The sequence below is a fragment of the Oncorhynchus masou genome, chromosome 28, assembly GCF_036934945.1.
Source record: "Oncorhynchus masou masou isolate Uvic2021 chromosome 28, UVic_Omas_1.1, whole genome shotgun sequence".
NCBI lineage: Eukaryota > Metazoa > Chordata > Actinopteri > Salmoniformes > Salmonidae > Oncorhynchus > Oncorhynchus masou.
Genome location: NC_088239.1, coordinates 52081871 through 52103022, shown reverse-complemented (window position 1 = coordinate 52103022; position 21152 = coordinate 52081871). Strand labels below are relative to the sequence as shown.

Genomic DNA, 21152 nt, shown 5'->3' with positions numbered 1-21152 from the left:
ACTCAAATGACATGCAAAGACAAGTACAACAACAAAGTCCCCACACCAGTGGTAGGCCCAGATCACGTGTCAAACTCATTCCATGGAGAGTCGAGTGTCTGAGTTTTCGCTCCTCTCTTGTACTTGATTGAGGAATTAAGGCCACTAATTAGTAAAGAACTCCCCTCACCTGGTTGTCTAAGTCTTAATTGAAATGAAGAAAAAAAACTAAACAAGCAGACACTAGGTTTTCCATGGAATGAGTTCGACACCCGTGGCCTAGATGGAAGTTAGACTAATAGTTAAACAAAGAGCGCCCTCATGTGGAGTGACAGTTGTCTGGCTTTATTCTTGTCTTTCAACTACACTTGATTGAACACAGACCCTTCAGTAAGCACTCACCTTTACAGTAGTCCATGAGGATGAGCACTTCCCACACATCTCCTCCTCCACAAGTGGTGATACTAGAGTCCAGATAGCCAACGATGTTCTTATGGCCGACCAGGTCCTTCTGCAAGAGCACATGCACAACCAGATTACATTAACAGACAAAGTGAACATTATCATGCCATTTAAGTTCAAGTTCAACTTGATTGTCCCCAGAAGGGAAATATAACTGATAAACAATGTAGTGCAGAGTTCACGGGCCTTCCCATGTTTTCATGTAAGCAGAAGAGAATAATAAACAGAGTAGCTCCCCTCCAAGCATGCCGTGGGAGTGGGGTAATCTCACAGCTACTCACCATGATCTGGATCTCTCGCTTGCACACCTGCAGGTCGTGCTCATTGTTGACATACATCCTCTTGAGGGCACAGCGGAGTCCTTGGCTGGTTCGTACCAGGAACACGATGGCAAAACCCCTGTAAGAAAGAGAGAGATTGATTGAGACCGAATTAAGGTTCAGTGTTTGGAGGCAAGCAACCATTGGAAGTCTGAAGTGTTGGCAACACCACTCTGTGCTAGGGCTGGCACAATTACAGAAAATAAACTGTCTTAATCATTTTTTAAATCATTTAAAAAAATATTTTTATTTTAAATAACAGCTGATTAAAAAGACAGTACAGCTGAGCATTGGTGCAGTTGAGTCTGTTTGTGTGGTAACAAAAATTAAGTTTCAACATGAAACTTTGTTGCTCCTTGCTGAAATAAGCAGGGTGTTGTAGCAAACAAGTCTTCGGTTGCCTAGGCAACACCCCCCTCCCTGCAGCAACAGCAAACATAGAAATAGAATGAACTGAACAGGCATGGAATCTCTAGCCCTGGCAATATGACTGTTAAACTCGCAATGGCTGCCTGGTATAGAATGTTCATTCAGATTATGTTAACTGATGTGGCTCATGCAATGGAATGTATTTTTTGTAATGTCAGTTGAGTTCAACATCAACAAATCACAGCACATATTGATGGGTACACTTCCTGCTTTGCTCCTATGGGTACACTCAATGGCCACCAGTCCACCCATATCCCATCATTGATTTGAATGGTAATGTCACTTGAGTAAGCTCTGGTGGTAGAGCATTCCATGACGTCATGGCTCTGTTTTGGTTTGGGTACCGTGAGGAAACCCATAGTGGCGTGTCTGGTGGTGTATTTATGTCTGTTTGATGTGTATGCAAACAGATTATACAAGTGGTTAGGCATTTAAACACATTTTTCTTAAAAAGACTAGAAGAGAAGTAGTCAATTTCTCCTCAACCATGAAAGACCATATTGTTGATGTTAGTTCTGTGTGTACAGTTAAGGGCAAGACATGCTGCTTTGTTTTGAGCCAGTTGCAGCTTTTCTAGGTCTTTCTTTGCTGCACCTGACCATATTACCAGACAGTAATCAAGATGGGACAAGACCAGAGCCTGAACAACTAGTACAGTTGATCTGTGTGTAAAAAAAATACAGAACATATTTTTACAACAGACATACCTCTCCCCATCTTCACAACAACTTGGTCAATATGACTTGACCATGATAACTGACCATCCCAATGTTGCCGATGACACTCATGTCGATTAAGGCAGCCTCCCGCACCCCTCTGAATCAGAGGGGTTGGGTTAAATGCGGAAGACACATTTCATTTGAATGCATTCAGTTGTACAATTGACTAGGTATCCCCCTTTCCCTTTACTCCTCGGAGTTCACCCTTCTTCACCTGCTTTTAAATGATATCAAACTAGAGGGTTCATATTTTCCAGTGATGAAGACATGTCTCATGGTATGGTGGGGTATGCTAAATGAGTCAACATTCCTGAATGTTTTGGCTTTCAGGTCCAAAAAGTTACTTTCTGACCACTTCTACCAATGAACAAATGTTTGTGGAAATTTTTGTTCAAATCCAAAGGGGTGTGGTCAAAATCTGATTGCAAACAAATGGAACGACCCAGTAGTGCTAGTGACAGCAGTAGTAATGGTGGTAGTTATAGTAATGGTATTGTAGCAATGGGGTTTTCATAGGCTCTGGTTTAGTTATAGTGACCTACTTTTGGGTGGTTTGTAGGTGTGGAGTTATTACAGCGGATTATAGTGGGTTAGCATAGTAGGCTAGATTGAGTAGTACAGCATCATAATCCATATAATGTGTCTTTAAACTCTCTAAAGGGTTCCATTTAAACATTCTGAAAGTTTTGTGGCAGTGATTTCAGTGTAGTATGTTGAAGCCTGTATTCCACCATTGAAATGAATGAGGATACAAGAGTGAAAGGTTGAGACTGACTGCTGAAGCAAGTCACACAAAATATGAAATAAATACTCTTATAAAAATGGTGATTTGCGTCCCATTACAAAACAATATGATTAGAAGACAATGCAAGATATTTGAGTAAAGAAATCGAATAGGCCTAACCATTCGGTAAAATGTAGCATCCATAATATAGTGTGCGTAGCACATAGAATTACATAAAGAAACCCTGGAGTAGCATCCATAACAGCTTCATTAGTCATCTTTTGCCAACTGCCTTAGTGGCATCATGTTTAATTCCTGACTTTCAGTGCAATTCAAGCCTCCATGATGGCATTGCCCCAGGGAAACTGAAGGACGGTCTAGCTTAACGGTCTTAGCATGGAATCCACTGTCTTTAGCTAATGTTGATAACCTATCTAGGCTATATGTTATACCCTACTGGTGTTCAATTTCAGTGTGTTGAAACTGCAGTGTACTGAGATCTATACACTGTTGCAGTGCAAGTTGCTGAAATAAGACTGGGGCAGGGATAGGCTACTTCAACAATGTGCAAGACACTGACTCTCTCTCTATTCAGCATGTTTTAGACTCGATTCCTGAACAGTGTACACCGCAAAGCAGCGCTTCAGAAGGATGGACAGAATAGGCAGAAATCATGAGATGCAATTTGCCTTCGAAACCAACAAAAGCGTTGAATGTGTACCAGGGGTTGGGATAAATTTGAGAATTGAGATGTGCAATTATTGCAATGTATATTGTGTTTATTTAGGCTAGGCTATGCATTTGGCATTTTTAAGGCTATTTCATTTTTCTATTCTTGAATTATTTCATTTCAAGAACTGATTACATTTACATAAACTTGAACAAGATGGCTGCTTAAGTTTAAAAATATACTGTTTTGAGAGGTGATTTTACCATTTGCACAGGGAGTCAGGGATTAGCCTAATTTTACGTCACTTCCTCACATCAAGGCATTATCTGCAGGTTCTTTGGACTTCACTACCAAGTACCCAAGTGATATCCAAACGATCAGCAACTTGATCTGAGCGTCTGCCAAATGACTTAAATATAAATGTAAATGTATGGTCTTGGGTTGTCAAAAGGACACAAATACCAGATTTAATGTCCCCAATGGACTTTAGTTTAAGAGTAGGCCTACAGATACATCCACACCCCAGACATCTCTCCGTGCTCTTTAGTACCTGAAAATGAGCCTCTTATGTCCATGGTCACACATTTTAATAAACCATACAACACCCAAAACAGACTGTCCCTGAGTACATTTAATCAGCGCCTCATATGTAAGGGGATTTCCTGCCGACAGATTTACTAAATTAAGCTTCTGCTCAAACAACTACAAAGCTGTCAGTCACGCGACAGATAAATCACTGTCAGGCAGCAGCCCTTAGACTTGATCATCAAAACTGGAAAACTACAAACAGCATGGCACCTTTGAATTGCTTATCCACCTACATTGAAATGGTAATTGGGCTGGGTGTGTCCAATATTCAAATGTCAGGAATAGGATTACATCATGGCATTGAGTGAAAAATTGACAAATATGTGTGTCTGCCAATGACATAGCCTACTGTAATGTAGCCATATCATTCTGAAACCTAGGCCTGCCTCTGGCTTAAGCAGTACTGAATGTCATCATGCGTGGAGCAGCTACCTGACTGGTAATGACTGATCAATGTTCAAACATTGTGGCAGTTTGCGGTCTGACTGAAATGTCACATTTCATGTTCTCAGTCAGCATGGGCATCAAAACATTTCCAAAAGACAAGCCTCAATTCCTCCATCTCACTCACCTTCGGCCACTGTTTCTTCAATAGTGACTTGGTGCCGCCCTATGGTACATGAACGTCCAATTAAATTGCCACCTACATGGCTGGATCCACTGCTACCTCCTCCAGAACCAGGTCCTGAACTGACCAACTCCCGACGAGATGAATCAAAGAACTTCCTCATGATAACTATCAGTCAGATGATGAGGAAATATTATCCTCACTTCAATCAAAACGACGCAGAATGCTCAAATGACGATGCAGAAAGCTCAAATGTCCTTATTTCCAGCGATGTCAGTTTCACAAATTAACTTTGTTTTCTGGACAAGGCCTAAGGTTTGTCTGACAAAGCCAGTCTTGTTGTTTGCAGATGCCAAAAACAGCAGTGATTTCTTCACCAGCAGCTAACGTTAGCTGTCAATTATGAGCTATGCCCGAATAACCAGTCTCCCATTTGCTTGACAGACTAATATAGCTATAGAGATAAGATAGACGCTAATATAGTTCTGCTAAACCTTGTGCAGTATTCGACTTGCTCATCTTGGAGGAGGACATTTATCCATCAGTGCAGCTATTCAGGGGGTTGTGGGTCCCTCCATCTCCGCGGCTATCTTAACGTTATGACATTTCATGTAGCTAAGGTTATCCTGTAAAAATTATGTCCGTTGTAATATATCCCCGGTAAAACGTGCCAATATTACACGATCCTTCCATATTCAATGTCGTTCAACAAATAATGATTATTTCCAAGTATGCTACAATTCATCATCTAGCCAGCTAGGCTACCAATTAGCCAACGTCAGCTAGCTTACTGCCACGAACCGCTACCTAGCTATTTCGCAACAGGAAATGCCTATCAAAATGACAGGAAATGGTAATTCCGAAAATGTACCAATTGTAGCTACTTTCGATCTCAGTTTGGTTTGATAGCTCCCTTAGAAAATATAGATAAGATATAGCTAGCTAGTCAGTTAGTATATGTTAGATGTACGCAAGATATACAAGCTTCGGCTACTTCGACCACACCAACATATCAGCAGCTGCCTGTTACAGCCCTTAGCCTACAGCTTTACTGCAGTGGAGTCATGGGATCTGTAGTCATGAGGTCTGTAGTGAGGGGGGCACACTGGTGGCATTGACTGGTGGGTGCGCGGGTGAGCAGCCACTAGGGAGCATCTCTCAAATGAATTCATTTAATTAACTTTTTTTCATTAGTATACTACAATATGAGAATGGGATAACAGGCTATTTTCCTCTTGAAGCATAATAATACAATCAATAAGTTTGTGGTGGAGAGAGAGAGAACAAACAATATGGTACACGAATCACAATTATCTGCAATCACAATTAAGAATTGTAAAACAAAAATAATAATAATAAAAGAGAGAGAGAGCGTGTGTGTTCTTCACTGTAAAATATAATGTAGCCTGCCCTAGTGTAACCACAAAGGGGTGGGACCGAAAACTCCTCTTTATGCCATCCACTGTTGCGTTTTAACGGCCGACGTTCGCAGAAGAGAGCTTCCTTTCGGTCTTCCTCGTTTGAAAAGATAGGTCGTTTTTACTGTCTATAGGGTAAGTAAACATTTGTATGTAATTTTATAGGTTGAGGTTAAACGATAAATATAGGCTCGATGTGTATTGTGTTGTTTTTAGCTAGAAGCTTTAGAATACCTACTATCTGACAAGTTCAAGGGTGTGTCTCGAACAGAAAATTAACTTCAAAAGTTATTATTCCGTTGCTGGCCGCCAGCAGACAGACAAACATCGCCTCCTGCAAACTATATACTTATTGAATTGGGCCATAAGTTACAATCACAAGCGGGGCAACTTGGAAACTAACAATTTAACTATAAGTACTGTGTTGCGTAACAATGTCTCCATATTTACCAAAGGTTTGTAGAGTCTGCGCAGTTGTTACTTTGAAAACTGCATTTCATTGATTGCATTTACTTCAGTGGGGTAATGTAGGTTACTAATATAGGCCTAGTTATGTAAAAAGTGATTCAGAAAGGTGTGACTTCAAATCTAGTAATGTTTTAAGTCGCTCTGGATAAGAGCGTCTGCTAAATGACTTAAATGTAATGTAATGTTTTGATATGGCAGTGTAACAGAGGCAGGGGTCAAAAGGGTTCTTCTTGTGCCAGGTATTTCCACCCCAAACTGAGCAGATGTAGACAGTACATTTCTGAATGAGTTGTCATCCTTGGCTAATGAAGAGGCACAATATGGACAACACCCCTGGACTATAAAGATGTTGTCTCCTATTAATGTAATAATTAACAACATAAACTATATTGAGTGACACCATGAAGTAAATAAGCTCTGACCAGAGATGGATTTTGTCTGATTTGGATTTTGGGGGAAGATTTGTCAGCTAATTGTTTCAGTTAGGTAGAGTTGATTTTTTATTTATTTTTTATTTTTTTGAGTTGTAAAAAAATCTAAAGTTTGTGTGTGTGTGTGGTAATGAAACATTAATGAGGGTAATGAGTATTTAACCCAGTCTTTCCTACTGTGAAAGCCCACCACATTGTTATTCTCTACAGAGCTGGTTTAGGTAATGTAGCAACAGGAACATTTGCTTTTGATCAACTGACCAAAGTGGGAATTAACAAATGTATGTAGATGGTCTATGTTTCGTTATCCCATCTTTATCTGTTACTCAAGGGTCAGAGGCATTGTATGGATAATGGTAATATAATGCGCATCTCAAGAAAAATGCTGTATGTGCGCTTATTAACCATCCTGAGAAATAATATAACTGTTTTTCTTTCGATAGCTTTTCCCATCTCTCTTGCTCACGTTTGGAAACTCTAACTCACTGGCATAATGGCAGCGGTAAGTCTCAGCACCCAAACGTGTCTACTGTAGTGTGAGTGAACTAAATGATTGTAGTGTTCAACATTTTCATACATTTGCATGATCAGATTTACATTTGTTTGTTTTCGTTGCTTAGTATTGGAAAGGATTTACTTATCAACAGTATGTTCATTGTAGCTTGCATAAAACATGTATGATGTACTCTACCAATTAAATTGTCCAATTAAATTTGTACTGCTGTAATCCTACTGACAGCACAGACAAGAGAGCTTTTTGAAAGTAGCAGCCACAGTATACTACTGAGGCAGTCTGACATATAGGCTATGCCTATACTGTACATAATAAATGTGCGTTGCTGTTACTGAACAAACACACAGATCTGTTGATGTGTATGTTTGTGCATGTGTGTACCTATAGCCCAGGGGTACTCAACTCGTACCCCACAAGGTCCAGAGCCTGCTGGTGTTCTGTTATTACACACACCTGGTGTTCCAGGTCAAAATCATTCACTGATTAGAGGTGAACAATGAAAAAATGCAGTGGAACTTACTTCAAGGTCCAGAGTTGAGTTTGAGGGCGATAGCCTACGACTCAAAGTACAATATCCAAATAGTGTTGGATAGTGACTGGATAAATGCCAGCTGCTGAATCCATAGGGAGTTATATGTATTCCATTTTAATATTTGCCGCTGCAGATTGGCAACCGTGGAACGGTGACTGAAGCCGCTGGCTTCAAGGTAGAGGAGGATGTAAACAGACTGAGAGGAGCCATGAAGGGGGCTGGTGAGTGATCCCAACATTCTAAGCGATGACTAGCTGTTTGTTTCTAAGAACAATTCAGACATTCCGAAAACAATTTTGGATGAGTATGGTAGGATCCACTTTCTACTGATAAATAGGTCTTAATTCTAAAATGGTTGTCTTTCCTTTCAATGAAAGCTTCAAAAATACCTTCCTGTTGAACAGTATGCTACCAGTACTTTCACATCAGTTGTAATTATTCTAGAACTCTCTACAGGCCCTCTACACAGGACTGTAGTTCCTTTCCATTTCCAAGACCTCATTCATTCCTCTGTGTGGCCTGGGAGTCATTTCTTTCCTTCTCCAGTATACTTGACTCATCTTTTTTTTCTCCCTTTTTTCCCCTCCATTTTCATAATTATTTTTGCCTTTCTCCTGTTCTAGTCCAAAGTTACTGTAGGATTTCATAATCTTTGCACCTGTGTTATATTTTGTGTCTATGCTTTTTACATGTCTATGCTGTAGGGATACAACACAGAAAATACAATGAGCATTGTAAGAAGACAAGTTACACCCCGTTAAACACAAGCCTACAAGATAGTATACAGCCTGTGCAATTTGTTTCTGAATGGGTGAATCTTAGCTCCACATTCGGGAATGCTGATGCTGTTAGCTAGACATAATAGGTTTCACCTGATTCTAGTGTGAGATGCATTAGAAACAGATGGCACATACACTGAGAACCAACTGTGCCTGTGGGACCAGGGTTTTTCCAGGGTGAGAGAGGAGCTTGGAAGCCAGAAGTATGTCTGTTCAACATCCAGGTTGAAATCTGGCTGAGTTCTTTATAACTGTGTGATATCGGGGAGATATTTTGGATATTTCAATGGTGATTGATGCTGTTTTATCAACAGCAAGTTATTTTACCTAATGGATCAGTATAATGTGAAGGTATACAGTAATGTAACCCTGTGATGGTTTCTTATAGGCACGGACGAGGCAGCCGTCATTGAGGTCCTGGCACGTCGTAGCATTGCTCAGAGGCAACGCATCAAGGAGGCTTACAAGCAGACCGTCGGGAAGGTAAATGTTCTACTGACTTATGCCTGTCTTATTACATTTCCCATATCACCGTTTGAATTATCAGACTATTCTCAAAACGTTCCAAAATCTAACACCACCAGCTCCAGTAATGGGGGGGGTGTAAAGTGTTATATTTATCATGTGATCAGTCATGGGTGGATATACTACAAAGCAGGATCATGGAGTTAGCCAGCTAACTGGCCTAAATATTCTGGAATAACTTTTACTTTTTTTTTTTTTAGATAAGCTTGAAATGGGCATTCTCTAATTGACTCAACAACCGAAAACACATGTCTAAGTTTTGCTTTCTTAATGAAGTGGAAAATCAACAAATATTTCTGGCTATTTTTTACATTTTAGCTGGCTAACATATTGATGTGTTATTGTATACCCTTCTGGTGTGTGGCTTTGTGTGTGTGTGTTTTTATGGGTGTGGTGGTGTCTGGTGTTATTGGTAACATTGTGCAGACAGTTGGTGCCTCAGGTTGATCATTAACTCTTACACAAAGATGGTTATGTGTTTCAGAGAATAGAGAGAAGCTTGTCTACATGAGGGTTGAGGTTAACCTTATTTTAATTGAAGACCAATGTCAGTCAGGACACTGCACTTTGTGTTTAAGTGAAGTAAGGAGATTATAGAATGACAGGCCCCATGTTAAACGACAACTAAACTTGACATTTAAAACTAAAAGGGAAGTCTGATCAATGTCTACTCTATTGACACTGTTAGATAGGAGCTGGCACAGTCTGGCATACAATAAATCATTGATAAAGTTATCTAAAAGGTCCCATGAATGAGGAAGCTTGCCACAGGGAAGGACAAAGATTGCTAGTGGAATCCTCCTGGTCAGAAACAGTGAGTTATGCAGTGCACGGGGACGCCCACAGGCAGGCTCATGAAGAAGCTAAATGTGTCTACTACAAACCTTCTGTGTACAGCTCTTTCGCAGCCACGCCCTTCTGGAAGCAGACTCGTATCTGGAATGTCTGAAGCATTTAGTCTGACAGATTAAACATTTTGAAAGCCTTGTTTATCACCTCTGAGATACGAGTGTAATGAGAGAAGTAGTGTATGCTTACTTGAGCACTAGGCAGGAGATTGTGTCAGTTGGGGCCCATTTTAAATGTCTGTGTCTCTGTCCCTGTAGGACCTGACCGATGATCTGCAGGGAGAGCTGACGGGGAACTTTGAGAACGTGGTGCTGGGCCTCCTGATGACCGCTCCTGTGTATGATGCCTACGAGCTGAGGAACGCTATGAAGGTCAGAGGTTATTACTGCGAGAGACACCATCACAATGGGGATTGATGTAACGCTTTTCAATAGCTATTGACATTGTATTGGGCTATTCACCTCATCCACAACCCATAAATGTGTTGCATCACACTACTCTTTGAGGTACTTACATAGCTCTCCACATCTCTATTTTTCTGAATGCTAGGGTGCTGGAACAGAGGAGGCTGCTCTCATTGATATCCTTGCCTCAAGGACGAACGCTGAAATTAGAGCCATCACAGCGGTGTACTTTAAAGGTAGTAGCTACACAGTACACAGCCTTTCTGTGCCATGTATTGAGTCTCCACCTGTAGAAGAGGTATCGCATACGGTGTATGGTACAAGTCAATACTTTAGTATTGATCACTGTATATGAAGAGGAAATCTGATCTAGGATATCAGTGTCTCGCCCTCTTGAGAGTGTACGGGCAAACAATGAATCACATAACATGAACACAATGCATGATATGAATGATTTATTAGTGTCTTCTATAGAGCAATATTCAACTTTTGTTGCCGGCCATAGCTTTTGACAGGGTGTTCACAAACCGTTTCAAGTGTTGTGTGTTATAATTGCAGAGTCAGATCACTGACTGGGTCTAAGGTCATTCTTAACTCCTACTTTTTGCTTAATTGTGTGTGATGGCAGATTATGAAAAGAACCTGGAGGAAGATATCGATGGTGATACTTCCGGAATGTTCCAGAGGGTTCTGGTCTCTTTGCTCACGGTGAGAATAGACCGTGACAATATTGAACTCTCTGAATACACACCTGGTTGACCTTCATATTCCAACAATCAAAGGAAAGCCAACCGAACTACAGTACATGAATTGTTGTAATGGAAATAGTCACTCTCCCTTCACTTCATCACTTGGGTACAATTTAACACATAATGGATGTTTGTTGTTTTTAGAGGCCTCTTATGGCCAGGTAATGGTCATGTCATTGTCTGACTCTTTGCTAACATGGCCTCTGTGTCTGTCCTGTGACTGATAGGCGGGGCGAGATGAGAGCAACACTGTGGATGAGGCCCAGGCTGTGAAGGATGCTAAGGTGAGAATATGGACCCAGAGAGGAGGTGACCTGGCTCTGTCTATCTCGCATAGTAGCACATGCTGGGGTATCAGGATCACCCCACGGGTTAGGAAGATGAACAGTAAGATCAACTTTAGACATAGTTTTTTAAAACATAATCTCACATCAAGTATGTCCCAAAACAGTCAGTGTTGGGAGATTTTCTGTTTGGGTTTGTGAAGTACTTTTGCTGTGGGTTCTCAGGATATCTACGAGGCTGGGGAGGCTCGTTGGGGAACAGATGAGGTCAAGTTCCTCACTGTGCTCTGTGTGAGGAACAGAAATCACCTACTCCAAGGTATTGTCCCCACAAAAATATTTCAGTGTATATTCATTTAGCAGCGGTACACCAACAACGTCGCCCCAGTGGTACACTCCCAAAATATTTTATCATAATAAAATAAGAGATATTTTTACATTTCTGTCGAGACACACGTTTAAGATCAGAGGAACAAGTTACACATCACCAGAAGTGACCTTCTCACAGTGTACTTGTTTGTTTATTACGCTTTACACTTCTCTTCAGTTAAGATACTTACTTCCACACTGACTTTGACACAAAATGTAATGCACAAACACTGTTCTGCTGACCTGTTCTGGTTATCTGAGGAACCAACATTTTTGTCATGTGCTTCTTACTCACTACAACAGTATGATTGATTACACATCTCTCTCTCGCTCTCTCTCTCTCACCTCATTGTCTCAGTGTTTAAGGAGTATCAGAAGATCTCTGGGAGGGACATCGAGGACAGTATTAAGAGGGAGATGTCTGGCTCTCTGGAGAATGTCTTTCTGGCAATAGGTCAGACAGATCCAATTTGTTTCAGTGCCTCTTGTAATAATGTACCGAAGTCAGATAAGACTGAGAGTCCAATCAGTTCTGATGAAAATAAGCAAAACTTAAGCTTGTTGAGCTATCATGCCTGATGTATCAATCTGATTTATTTTTTTGCAGTGAAATGCCTTAAAAACAAGCCAGCATTCTTTGCAGAGCGGTTATATAAATCCATGAAGGTAAAGATTTTGAAATGGAGACTCTTTTTTTTTTAACACACCTCCCATGGAGGTGTGTTATCTGTTTACACTTATGGGTTATCAGACTGAATTCATCAGAATGTTGACCGCTCCTTCCCTCCTGTCTTTTCAGGGTCTGGGAACTACAGACAGCGTACTGATTAGAATCATGGTGGCCCGGGCCGAGATTGACATGTTGGACATCAAGGCCGAGTTCTTGAAAGCTTACGGCAAGACTCTCCATTCCTTCATCAAGGTGAGACCCTGGTCACCAGAGATGAAGTAATGGTTTGTCTCAGTAAAAGTTAGATTTGTGCTCATTTCTTTCTGTTATTTTGATGTAAAGTGAGTGTTTCTGTATTGTTTAGGGAGACACATCTGGAGATTACCGCAAAATCCTGCTGGAGCTATGTGGAGAGTAGGACGTTGAACATCTAGGACATCATTCAGCGCTGACTTCACTCTGCAACAACACCATTGGTGCCTCTACTATCTTCTGTTTCCTTTGCTTAAAGGTCTCTCAATATCCTCTGCTCTTCTGTAGCCAGAGCATTTTAGACTGACCATGATGCCTTTTTTTCACAGTTTGTAATACTGATTAAACCAAAGACAGGTGACATTTTACACCTGCTTGCATTCTCTTTATTGATCCCCTGTTGCCACATCTCAGGAGGCGATGATGGACCTTTTGAACCTCTGCCTCCCAACCCCCATCTCAGCAGAAAGCCATCTTCATCTCTTACTGTTTGAAGTCCATTTAATGAATTAGTTTGGATGGCTTGTTCGTTGAGTCAGCTCTGAGTCATTTGACTCAATTACCTTAATCTGATTTGGAAGGCAAAGTATGTCATCATCTTTGTGCCTAGACCCTGTCCTCTCATTTCAAGGCTGCGCTGAGACTTTCACTCAGGTAATCCCAACCATAAATGATCAGCATTCTCATTCTACCGCAAGCCCGCAATAGGTGACCCTCATTGACTTGTTTTAATCCACAATCCACTTTAATCCACTTGTTTTAATCCATCCAAACTTGTATCTATAACAATTCAAACTAGCTCTGTGGAATTTTCAGATAAGGGGTTACCAACTGAGCAAAGTAGGTCTATGCTTGTATTAGAGACTCCGTCTGATCTGAAATCCCGCAGCTGCGGCATGCCAGAAGTTTCAACTCTTGCTTCTTAAGCCAACATGGACATTCTGGTAATATCTGAAACTTAATAAGACTATGCCGGATGTGTATCTGGCTGGATATGTTTTTTTTTTTTAGACCTGACAGGTGGATGTGTTGCCATATTTACAAAGGACAATTTAAATGTTTAAATGCCAGCTTCTGATGAAATCAGAAGAGATTTAGCTCAATGCAGATATAACTCAGTTGATAAATTAACCAACCCGCCCCAACTTTAAACACCCTGAAAAATCTACTCTTTTAGATATTATTTTGACAAATGCCCCAAATGGAACTTTTGGTAATTAGTGGCCATTGTCTCGTTGGCTGCATAAGAGATGCAAAGCTACCTATATCTCACTCATGAATTATTACAAAGATAAATTATAGGCAACAATTATTTTCTGATCTGGGATTGTGTGAATATCTCAGACTTGGATCGGGTCCTATATATATTTTTTGCTTCTTGCTTTGCTTCTTTGCTCAACTCTATTACAGATGAGCCTGATCCGTTCAAGAAACTAAGGGTAAGGGATAGAGCTAATGCCTGGTTCATTAACTATCAGAGACATTTCAGAAGATCCATTTAGCTTGGGTTAAGGCTAGGCTGACTGATTCTATGTCTGACTGGCAGTCCTTCAGACGCTTAAGAAATAGATGTCTATCCCTGGTTAGAAAATTTTAAAATCGACAGAATTACTGAACTGTGCTTCTACTAATGGTGGGAATCCAACTGCCTTCTGCAAGGTAGTGAAATCTCTGAAACAGAACTCCACCCCCTCATTACCCCAGCAGGTTATGACAGCCTCTGGTCCCATAACAGATAAGATGGACATTTGTGGTGATTTATTTTAATAACCACTTTGCCTCAGCAGGCCATCTAGCTTCTGCAAACTTTGATTCCAGCCGAGGGAGTCCATTACTCACCTCGAGCCAGGTTGCAGAGAACGATACATTCCCACATATACATTCCTCATTTTCATTTCAACCATTTGATGATCTATGATGTACTAAGTGCCTTATTGAAGATTGATGGAAAACAAATATACTGGGGCTGACTCACTTCAAATCAAAATGGATTTGTCACATTACACGTTTATTTATTTTACTAGGCAAGTCAGTTAAGAACAAATTCTTATTTTCAATGACAGCCTAGGAACAGTGGGTTAACTGCCTGTTCAGGGGCAGAACGACAGATTTGTACCTAGTCAGCTCGGGGGTTTGAACTTCCGGTTCCTAGTCCAACGCTCTAACCACTAGGCTACCCTGCCACCCCAGGGTAGGCAGGGTTTAGAAGATTATTGTGGGTGTAGTGAAATGCTTGATCCTTTTTTGCTGCATCTTTCTGTCCCACTTATTGCAGAATCATGAACCTATATTTTTAACTTGCCAGTTTCTGGGGTTATCCCTAAGGTCTGGAAAACAGCATGAGTCTTCCCCCTACACAAAGACGGAGATCCTTCTGACTAAGCTTGGAAATTGGACAGTTGTTATCTATCTTGCCTTGCCAAAATGTTCGTCTCTGGCCAACTCTGAACTTAGAACTTTTTAAACTTCTCATTCTGTTTTTAATGAGCACCAATCTGGTTTTAGACTGGGTCACAGCACTGTTTCAGCAGAGCAGCTACATGTCTATAGTTTAGACTATAAAAATCATTGTGCTGCCTTATTTATTGACCCGTCGAAGGCATTTGATACGGTTGACCATTTATTACTTGTTCAAAGGTTGTCTGAAATGCAATTGGTTCAAGAACTATCTAACTGACAGAACACAATGTGTGCTTACTGACGGTATCAAATCTAGTTTCCTCAATATTGCAAAAGGTGTGCCGCAGGGGTCAAATTTGGGCCCTGTTCTCTTCACAAGTTATGTAAACAATATTGGTCTGTTAAAACCTGTAACATTCATCTCTACATGGATAATGCAGTTATTTACTCCTGTGCCTCTTCAGTACACCAGGTCATTCATGATTCATGGTTCAGCATGGTAAATACAAATGAAATAATAAAATAAACAAATGTAGCTGATCAACTTAGTCAGGCCCCTATACCTCATACACCTACAGCCGAATCACAGAGTTGTGAGATTCAAACCTTGAAATGTTCAATCCTTTATAGGGAATAAATGTGGTAGTACCTTGTAAAACCATGGGGAGGAGCCCTTACCAGCCTCTGGAATGGTAAACTCAGAAACAAGTTATGAGTTCTGATAAAGAGCAGCTTCATTTAGTGCAATGTTAGGTGGCTGGAAACATGATTTATAGTTTTTGGTAGGTCTAAACTAAAGATTTTTCCATAAGCTTTACAGTTAGTGGGTCACTTCAGTTGGAACAGGAACTTCGTCAGTACACACATTCTATAAGCATATTTCCATGGGAATGTACTGTTTTGTTTGGGTTGTATTGCATCAAACTTGGTTTCTAGTGCTCTGTGTCAGGTTCGTATATATCAGGTTCCAGGTTCAGGCTGTTATACAAGCTATTATAGTGAAACTGATCAGAACAATTCACTTTAGCACACCAACAGACAAGATCCTGGTGAAATGGAGCCAGCACAGCACACTTCAAACAGGGTTTCATGTCTGCAGTTGGATGAGTCCGTGTTTTTGAAAAAAAAAGCACTGGTAATTACACCATGTCGTGTCTCCACTTCACACAACATGGCGTGATACTGTATGTCCATCTTTATACCAGGTGATGGACACCCAGGTTGGCGTTCAGTGCCAGGTTCCATGTCGGGGTACAATTACCACTAAGACAAACATGGCACAGAAACAGAAGCCCTGTTGTTTTAATACTGTACACTGTTAGAAAGAAAGGTGCTATCTAGAACCCAAAAGGGTTTCTACGTGGAACCAAAAAGGATTTCTTCCTGGAACCAAAAAGTGTTCTCCTATAAGGACAACCAAAGAACCCTACAGGAACCCTTTTTTCTAAGAGTGTAATTAAAACATTGTGGTAGATTGTTGCTTTAAACACGAAGACAGGGAGAGCTGACACACTATTGATTTGAATTCCTTTACAGAGACTCAGCATGAAGCTGCAAAAAAGTGATGTGTCCGAATACCCATACCAGCGTACTGCATACTTAAATTACATACTATGTACTCATTGTGACATACTATTTAGCACGTATCATTTAGTCAAAACTATGTAGTATGCATGGCCGCAACGCAGTAGCAGTTGCTCGGCATACACATCACAGACAAACTGAATTGGTCCACTCACACAGACAGCATTGTGAAGAAGGCGCAGCAGCGCCTCTTCAACCTCAGGAGGCTGAAGAAATTCGGCTTGTCACCAAAAGCACTCACAAACTTCTACAGATGCACAATCGAGAGCATCCTGGCGGGCTGTATCACAGCCTGGTACGGCAACTGCTACGTCCACAACCGTAAGGCTCTCCAGAGGGTAGTGAGGTCTGCACAACGTATCACCGGGGGCAAACTACCTGCCCTCCAGGACACCTACACCACCCAATGTTACAGGAAGGCCACAAAGATCATCAAGGACAACACCCACCCGAGCCACTGCCTGTTCACCCCGCTATCATCCAGAAGGCGAGGTCAGTACAGGTGCATCAAAGCTGGGACCGAGAGACTGAAAAACAGCTTCTATCTCAAGGCCATCAGACTGTTGAACAGCAACCACTAACATTGAGTGGCTGCTGCCAACACACTGACTCAACTCCAGCCACTTCAATAATGGGAATTGATGGGAAAGGATGTAAAATATATCACTAGCCACTTTAAACAATGCTACCTAATATAATGTGTACATACCCTACATTATTCATCTCATATGTATACGTATATACTGTACTCTATCATCTACTGCATCCTTATGTAATACATGTATCACTAGCCACTTTAACTATGCCACTTTGTTTACATACTCATCTCATATGTATATACTGTATTCAATACCATCTACTGTATCTTGCCTATGCTGCTCTGCACCATCACTCATTCATATCTTTATGTACATGTTCTTTATCCCCTTACACTGTGTATAAGAAATTAGTTTTGGAATTGTTAGTTAGATTACTTGTTGGTTATTACTGCATTGTCGGAACTGGAAGCACAAGCATTTCGCTACACTCGCATTAACATCTGCTAACCATGTGTATGTGACAAATAAAATTTGATTTGATTTTGACTGGCTGAGTAGGTAGGCTGGGGCCGAGTGCAGGGGGATTTTCCAAATTCAACAGACACGCATCGCATTAACCAGCCTAATATTAGCTCATTTCTAATTCAATTAATTTCTCTAAACTCTGAATAGAATAGGAATGGAGTGATAGGCCTACTCAGGCTGGTTATAGGCAGACGATCACATTTGACCTATACCGTAGGCCATATAACCCATCGAGTCCAGCTAGCCATTTAAAAGGGATTTACTAGAAACAGATCATTTGGTTCAATTAAAACATATTTATTAGCGCTGTAACATACAGTACCAGTCAAAAGTTTGGACACACCTACTCAATCAAGGGTTTTTCTTTATTTTTATTATTTTATACATTGTAGAATAATAGTGAAGACATCAAAGCTATGAAATAACACATGGAATCATGTAGTAACCAAACAAGTGATAAATCAAAATATATTTGAGATTCTTCAAAGTAGACACCCTTTGCCTTGATGACAGCCTTGCACACTCTTGGCATTCTCTCAACCAGTTTCATGAGGTAGTCCCCTGGAATGCATTTCAATTAACAGGTGTGCCTTGTTAAAAGTACATTTGTGGAATTTCTTTCGTTCTTAATGCATTTGAGCCAATTAGTTGTGTTTTGTCAATGTAGGGGTGGTATACAGAAGATAGCCCTATTCGGTAAAAGACCAAGTCCATATTATGGCAAGAACAGCTCAAATAAGCAAAGAGAAATGACAGTACATCATTACTTTAAGACATGAAGGTCAGTCAATCCGGAAAATTTCAAGAACTTTGATAGTTTTTTCAAGTGCAGTCGCAAAAACCATCAAGCTCAATGATGAAACTGGCACTCATGAGGACCGCCACAGGAAAGGAAGACCCAGAGTTACTTCTGCTGCAGAGGATAAGTTCATTAGAGTTACCAGCCTCCGAAGTTGCAGCCCAAATAAACTCAAGCAATGGACATTAGACCAGTGGAAATCTGTCCTTTGGTCTGACGACTCCAAACTTTGAGATGCACGTGTCTTTATGAGACACAGAATAGGTGAACGGATGATCTCTGCATGTGTGGTTCCCACTGTGAAGCATGGAAGAGGAGGTGTGATGGTGTGGGGGGGCTTTGCTGGTGACACTGTCAGTGTTTATTTAGAATTGAAGGCACTGTCGATGTATTTAACATGGCTCCCACAGCATTTTGCAGGAATATGCCATCCCATCTGGTTTGCGCTTAGTGGGACTATCATTTGTTTTTCAACAGGTCAATGATCTAACACACCTCCACACTGTGTAAGGGCTATTTGACCAAGAAGGAGAGTGATGGAATGCTGCATCAGATGACCTGGCCTCCACAATCACCTGACCTCAAACTAATTGAGATGGTTTGGGATGAGTTGAACCGCAGAGCGAAGGAAAAGCAGCCAACAAGTGCTCAAGATATCAGTCCTTCAAGACTGTTGGAAAAGTATTCCAGGTGAAAAAGTATTTTTCAGGTGGAAAAGTATTCCAGGTGAAGCTGGTTGAGAGAATGGCAAGAGTTTGCAAAGCTGGCAAAGGGTAGCTACTTAGATTTTTCAAAGATCTAAAATATATTTTGATTTGTTTAAGACTTTTTTGGTTACTACATGATTCCATGTGTGTTATATCATAGTTTTGATATATACGCTGTTATTCTACAAATGTAGAAAATTGATTTTTTTAAACCTGGAATGAGTAGGTGTGTCCAAACTTTAAATTGGTACAGTATGTAAATGAGATATTTCAACAACCAAAAGTTCACTGCCATTATGGGGTGTTGTGTGTCTATGGGCAAGGAAAAAAAACATCTGTTAATCAATTTTGAATGCCAGCTGTAACACAAAAACATTTGGAATAAGTTGAAGGGTATGAAAACTTTCGGCATATTTTGCTTATGGTTTATAATTGTGTAGACAAGTAGAAATGCTAATTCTTCGCACTTGGCTTGGCAAGAGGAACTAAAGTAAATTGGCAACTATTCTGAGCACACAGAACCTGTGACAAAATATTTGCCTGTGTTTAAGAATTCAATAACCAGGGTAATTTTTGGAAAAATCTAATTACTGCTATCCAAGAAAAACTTGAGAGGAACAAATAAATACATTTTAGGAAAAGAGTATTAACTGTATTAACTACTAATCTTAGTTAAAGTTATTTCTTTAGGACAGGGTCAGACAGACCTTTTCCACATATCTTTCATTCTATGCATGACCTCCATGGAGACAGAAAATGGCCCTGTCAAAATTAAATCTGCTAATTATGTGCAAATGGAAAGCTCCATCTAAGGTGATGACCTGCCACAGGAAGACATATGGCACACAAGGTTGTATGCATTATTTTTACCAGCCAGAGGGAGTAAATCAGTGATGGGCATTCCGAGTCTTTCCAGTGAGTCGTATCATTTGGCTCCGTTCAGCTAAAAGAGATGTTAATTTGGCTCCCAAGCGGGCTCCCAATCAGCTCTTTGTTCAGTAGTACTTAAAAATTGCAAATCTCTAATGTAAAGTCTACAAAGTTGGCTGCCATTATGTCAGATCGTGATGTGTGAGTTAATACACGTTTTACCGGACCAAATTATTAGATGGCTTGCAAATTTTTTTGAAAATAACGCACTGTAAAAATGTGTGTGGCCCATAAAAAGTATCTCTCCTCACTATCTATTGCTCCTGGAGTGAGGAATCACAATCGTCAGAGAATGTTTTTAGAACTTAAGCAGTAGTAACAGTATGTCAATCAGAGTCAAATGAACAGCTCTTTCACAAATGAGATTCGGTTCTCAATGTTCAACAAAAAGAGACTTTCAAAAAGAGCCGTTCGTTCTGAAAAGACCCATCAGAGTGAATTCAACTCTTCTCCTTTCACAGAGGTTTTCCATCAAATAGGAAATGATCTGAGTGCGTGACTCGGAAATAATCACGTTTCACATCATCTGATTTACAATTTCAATATTTCCAATCTCTCGTGACTCCATTCACACCTCTAATGTTCACTTGGATATATCAACCCGTTGTCGCATTGGGGAAAGTAATATTCTCCTTCCACCAAGATCATGTTCTCCATCAGAGTGAATTGAAGTGAATTGGCTGGGCTGGATAAACACATTTATTCTTATCCCTCTGCTTCTGATGACTGCAAAGCAGTGGTTCTGCTGGTTGTGTCATTATTTGCACATTGCTGGCTGCTCAGAGGGAAGGAAAGTTCTGTTTACTCACAATCGGTATCTGAGCTCTGCTCGTGTCCATAAGGTGGAACTGAGAACCCAAGAGAGAGATCCCTCTAAGTGCTGCCAGATGTTTCACAATTGAGGTGTCATGATAAGTCATAAGAACTTCCACATGATGTGAGGTGACTAAGCACAGCAATATGAA

At 40.6% G+C, this 21152-nt stretch overlaps 2 protein-coding genes across 11 annotated transcripts in view; one reads left to right on the top strand and one right to left on the bottom strand.

The window, feature by feature from the left end:
- LOC135517858 (AP2-associated protein kinase 1-like) overlaps nt 1-5486 on the bottom strand; it is a 31608-nt gene extending 26122 nt beyond the window's left edge. For all 10 annotated transcript variants that reach the window (XM_064942520.1, XM_064942524.1, XM_064942521.1 and 7 more), the window contains exons 1-3: nt 4463-5486; nt 723-841; nt 382-490 (exon numbers count right to left, since the gene is read on the bottom strand). In XM_064942520.1, the coding sequence (XP_064798592.1) occupies nt 382-490; nt 723-841; nt 4463-4622 (388 nt within the window). In that variant the 5' untranslated portion in view covers nt 4623-5486. The remainder of the gene's footprint in view (nt 1-381; nt 491-722; nt 842-4462) is intronic.
- Nucleotides 5487-5879: 393 nt separating this feature from the next.
- Nucleotides 5880-13071, top strand: LOC135517860 (annexin A4-like). Its single transcript, XM_064942531.1, has 13 exons — nt 5880-6012; nt 7220-7278; nt 7956-8043; nt 8990-9084; nt 10233-10346; nt 10525-10615; nt 11008-11087; nt 11356-11412; nt 11638-11731; nt 12140-12235; nt 12389-12447; nt 12581-12703; nt 12816-13071. Exons 2-13 carry the CDS (start codon nt 7270-7272, stop codon nt 12867-12869), a joined length of 960 nt encoding a protein of 319 aa, XP_064798603.1. The 5' UTR covers nt 5880-6012; nt 7220-7269; the 3' UTR covers nt 12870-13071.
- The last annotated feature ends 8081 nt before the right edge of the window (nt 13072-21152 follow it).

Coding starts and splice junctions, on each gene's coding strand:
- LOC135517860 (XM_064942531.1), top strand. Junction 10,347..10,524: donor AGCTGAGGAACGCTATGAAG/GTCAGAGGTTAT, acceptor TCTGAATGCTAG/GGTGCTGGAACAGAGGAGGC. Junction 12,448..12,580: donor GGTTATATAAATCCATGAAG/GTAAAGATTTTG, acceptor CTGTCTTTTCAG/GGTCTGGGAACTACAGACAG.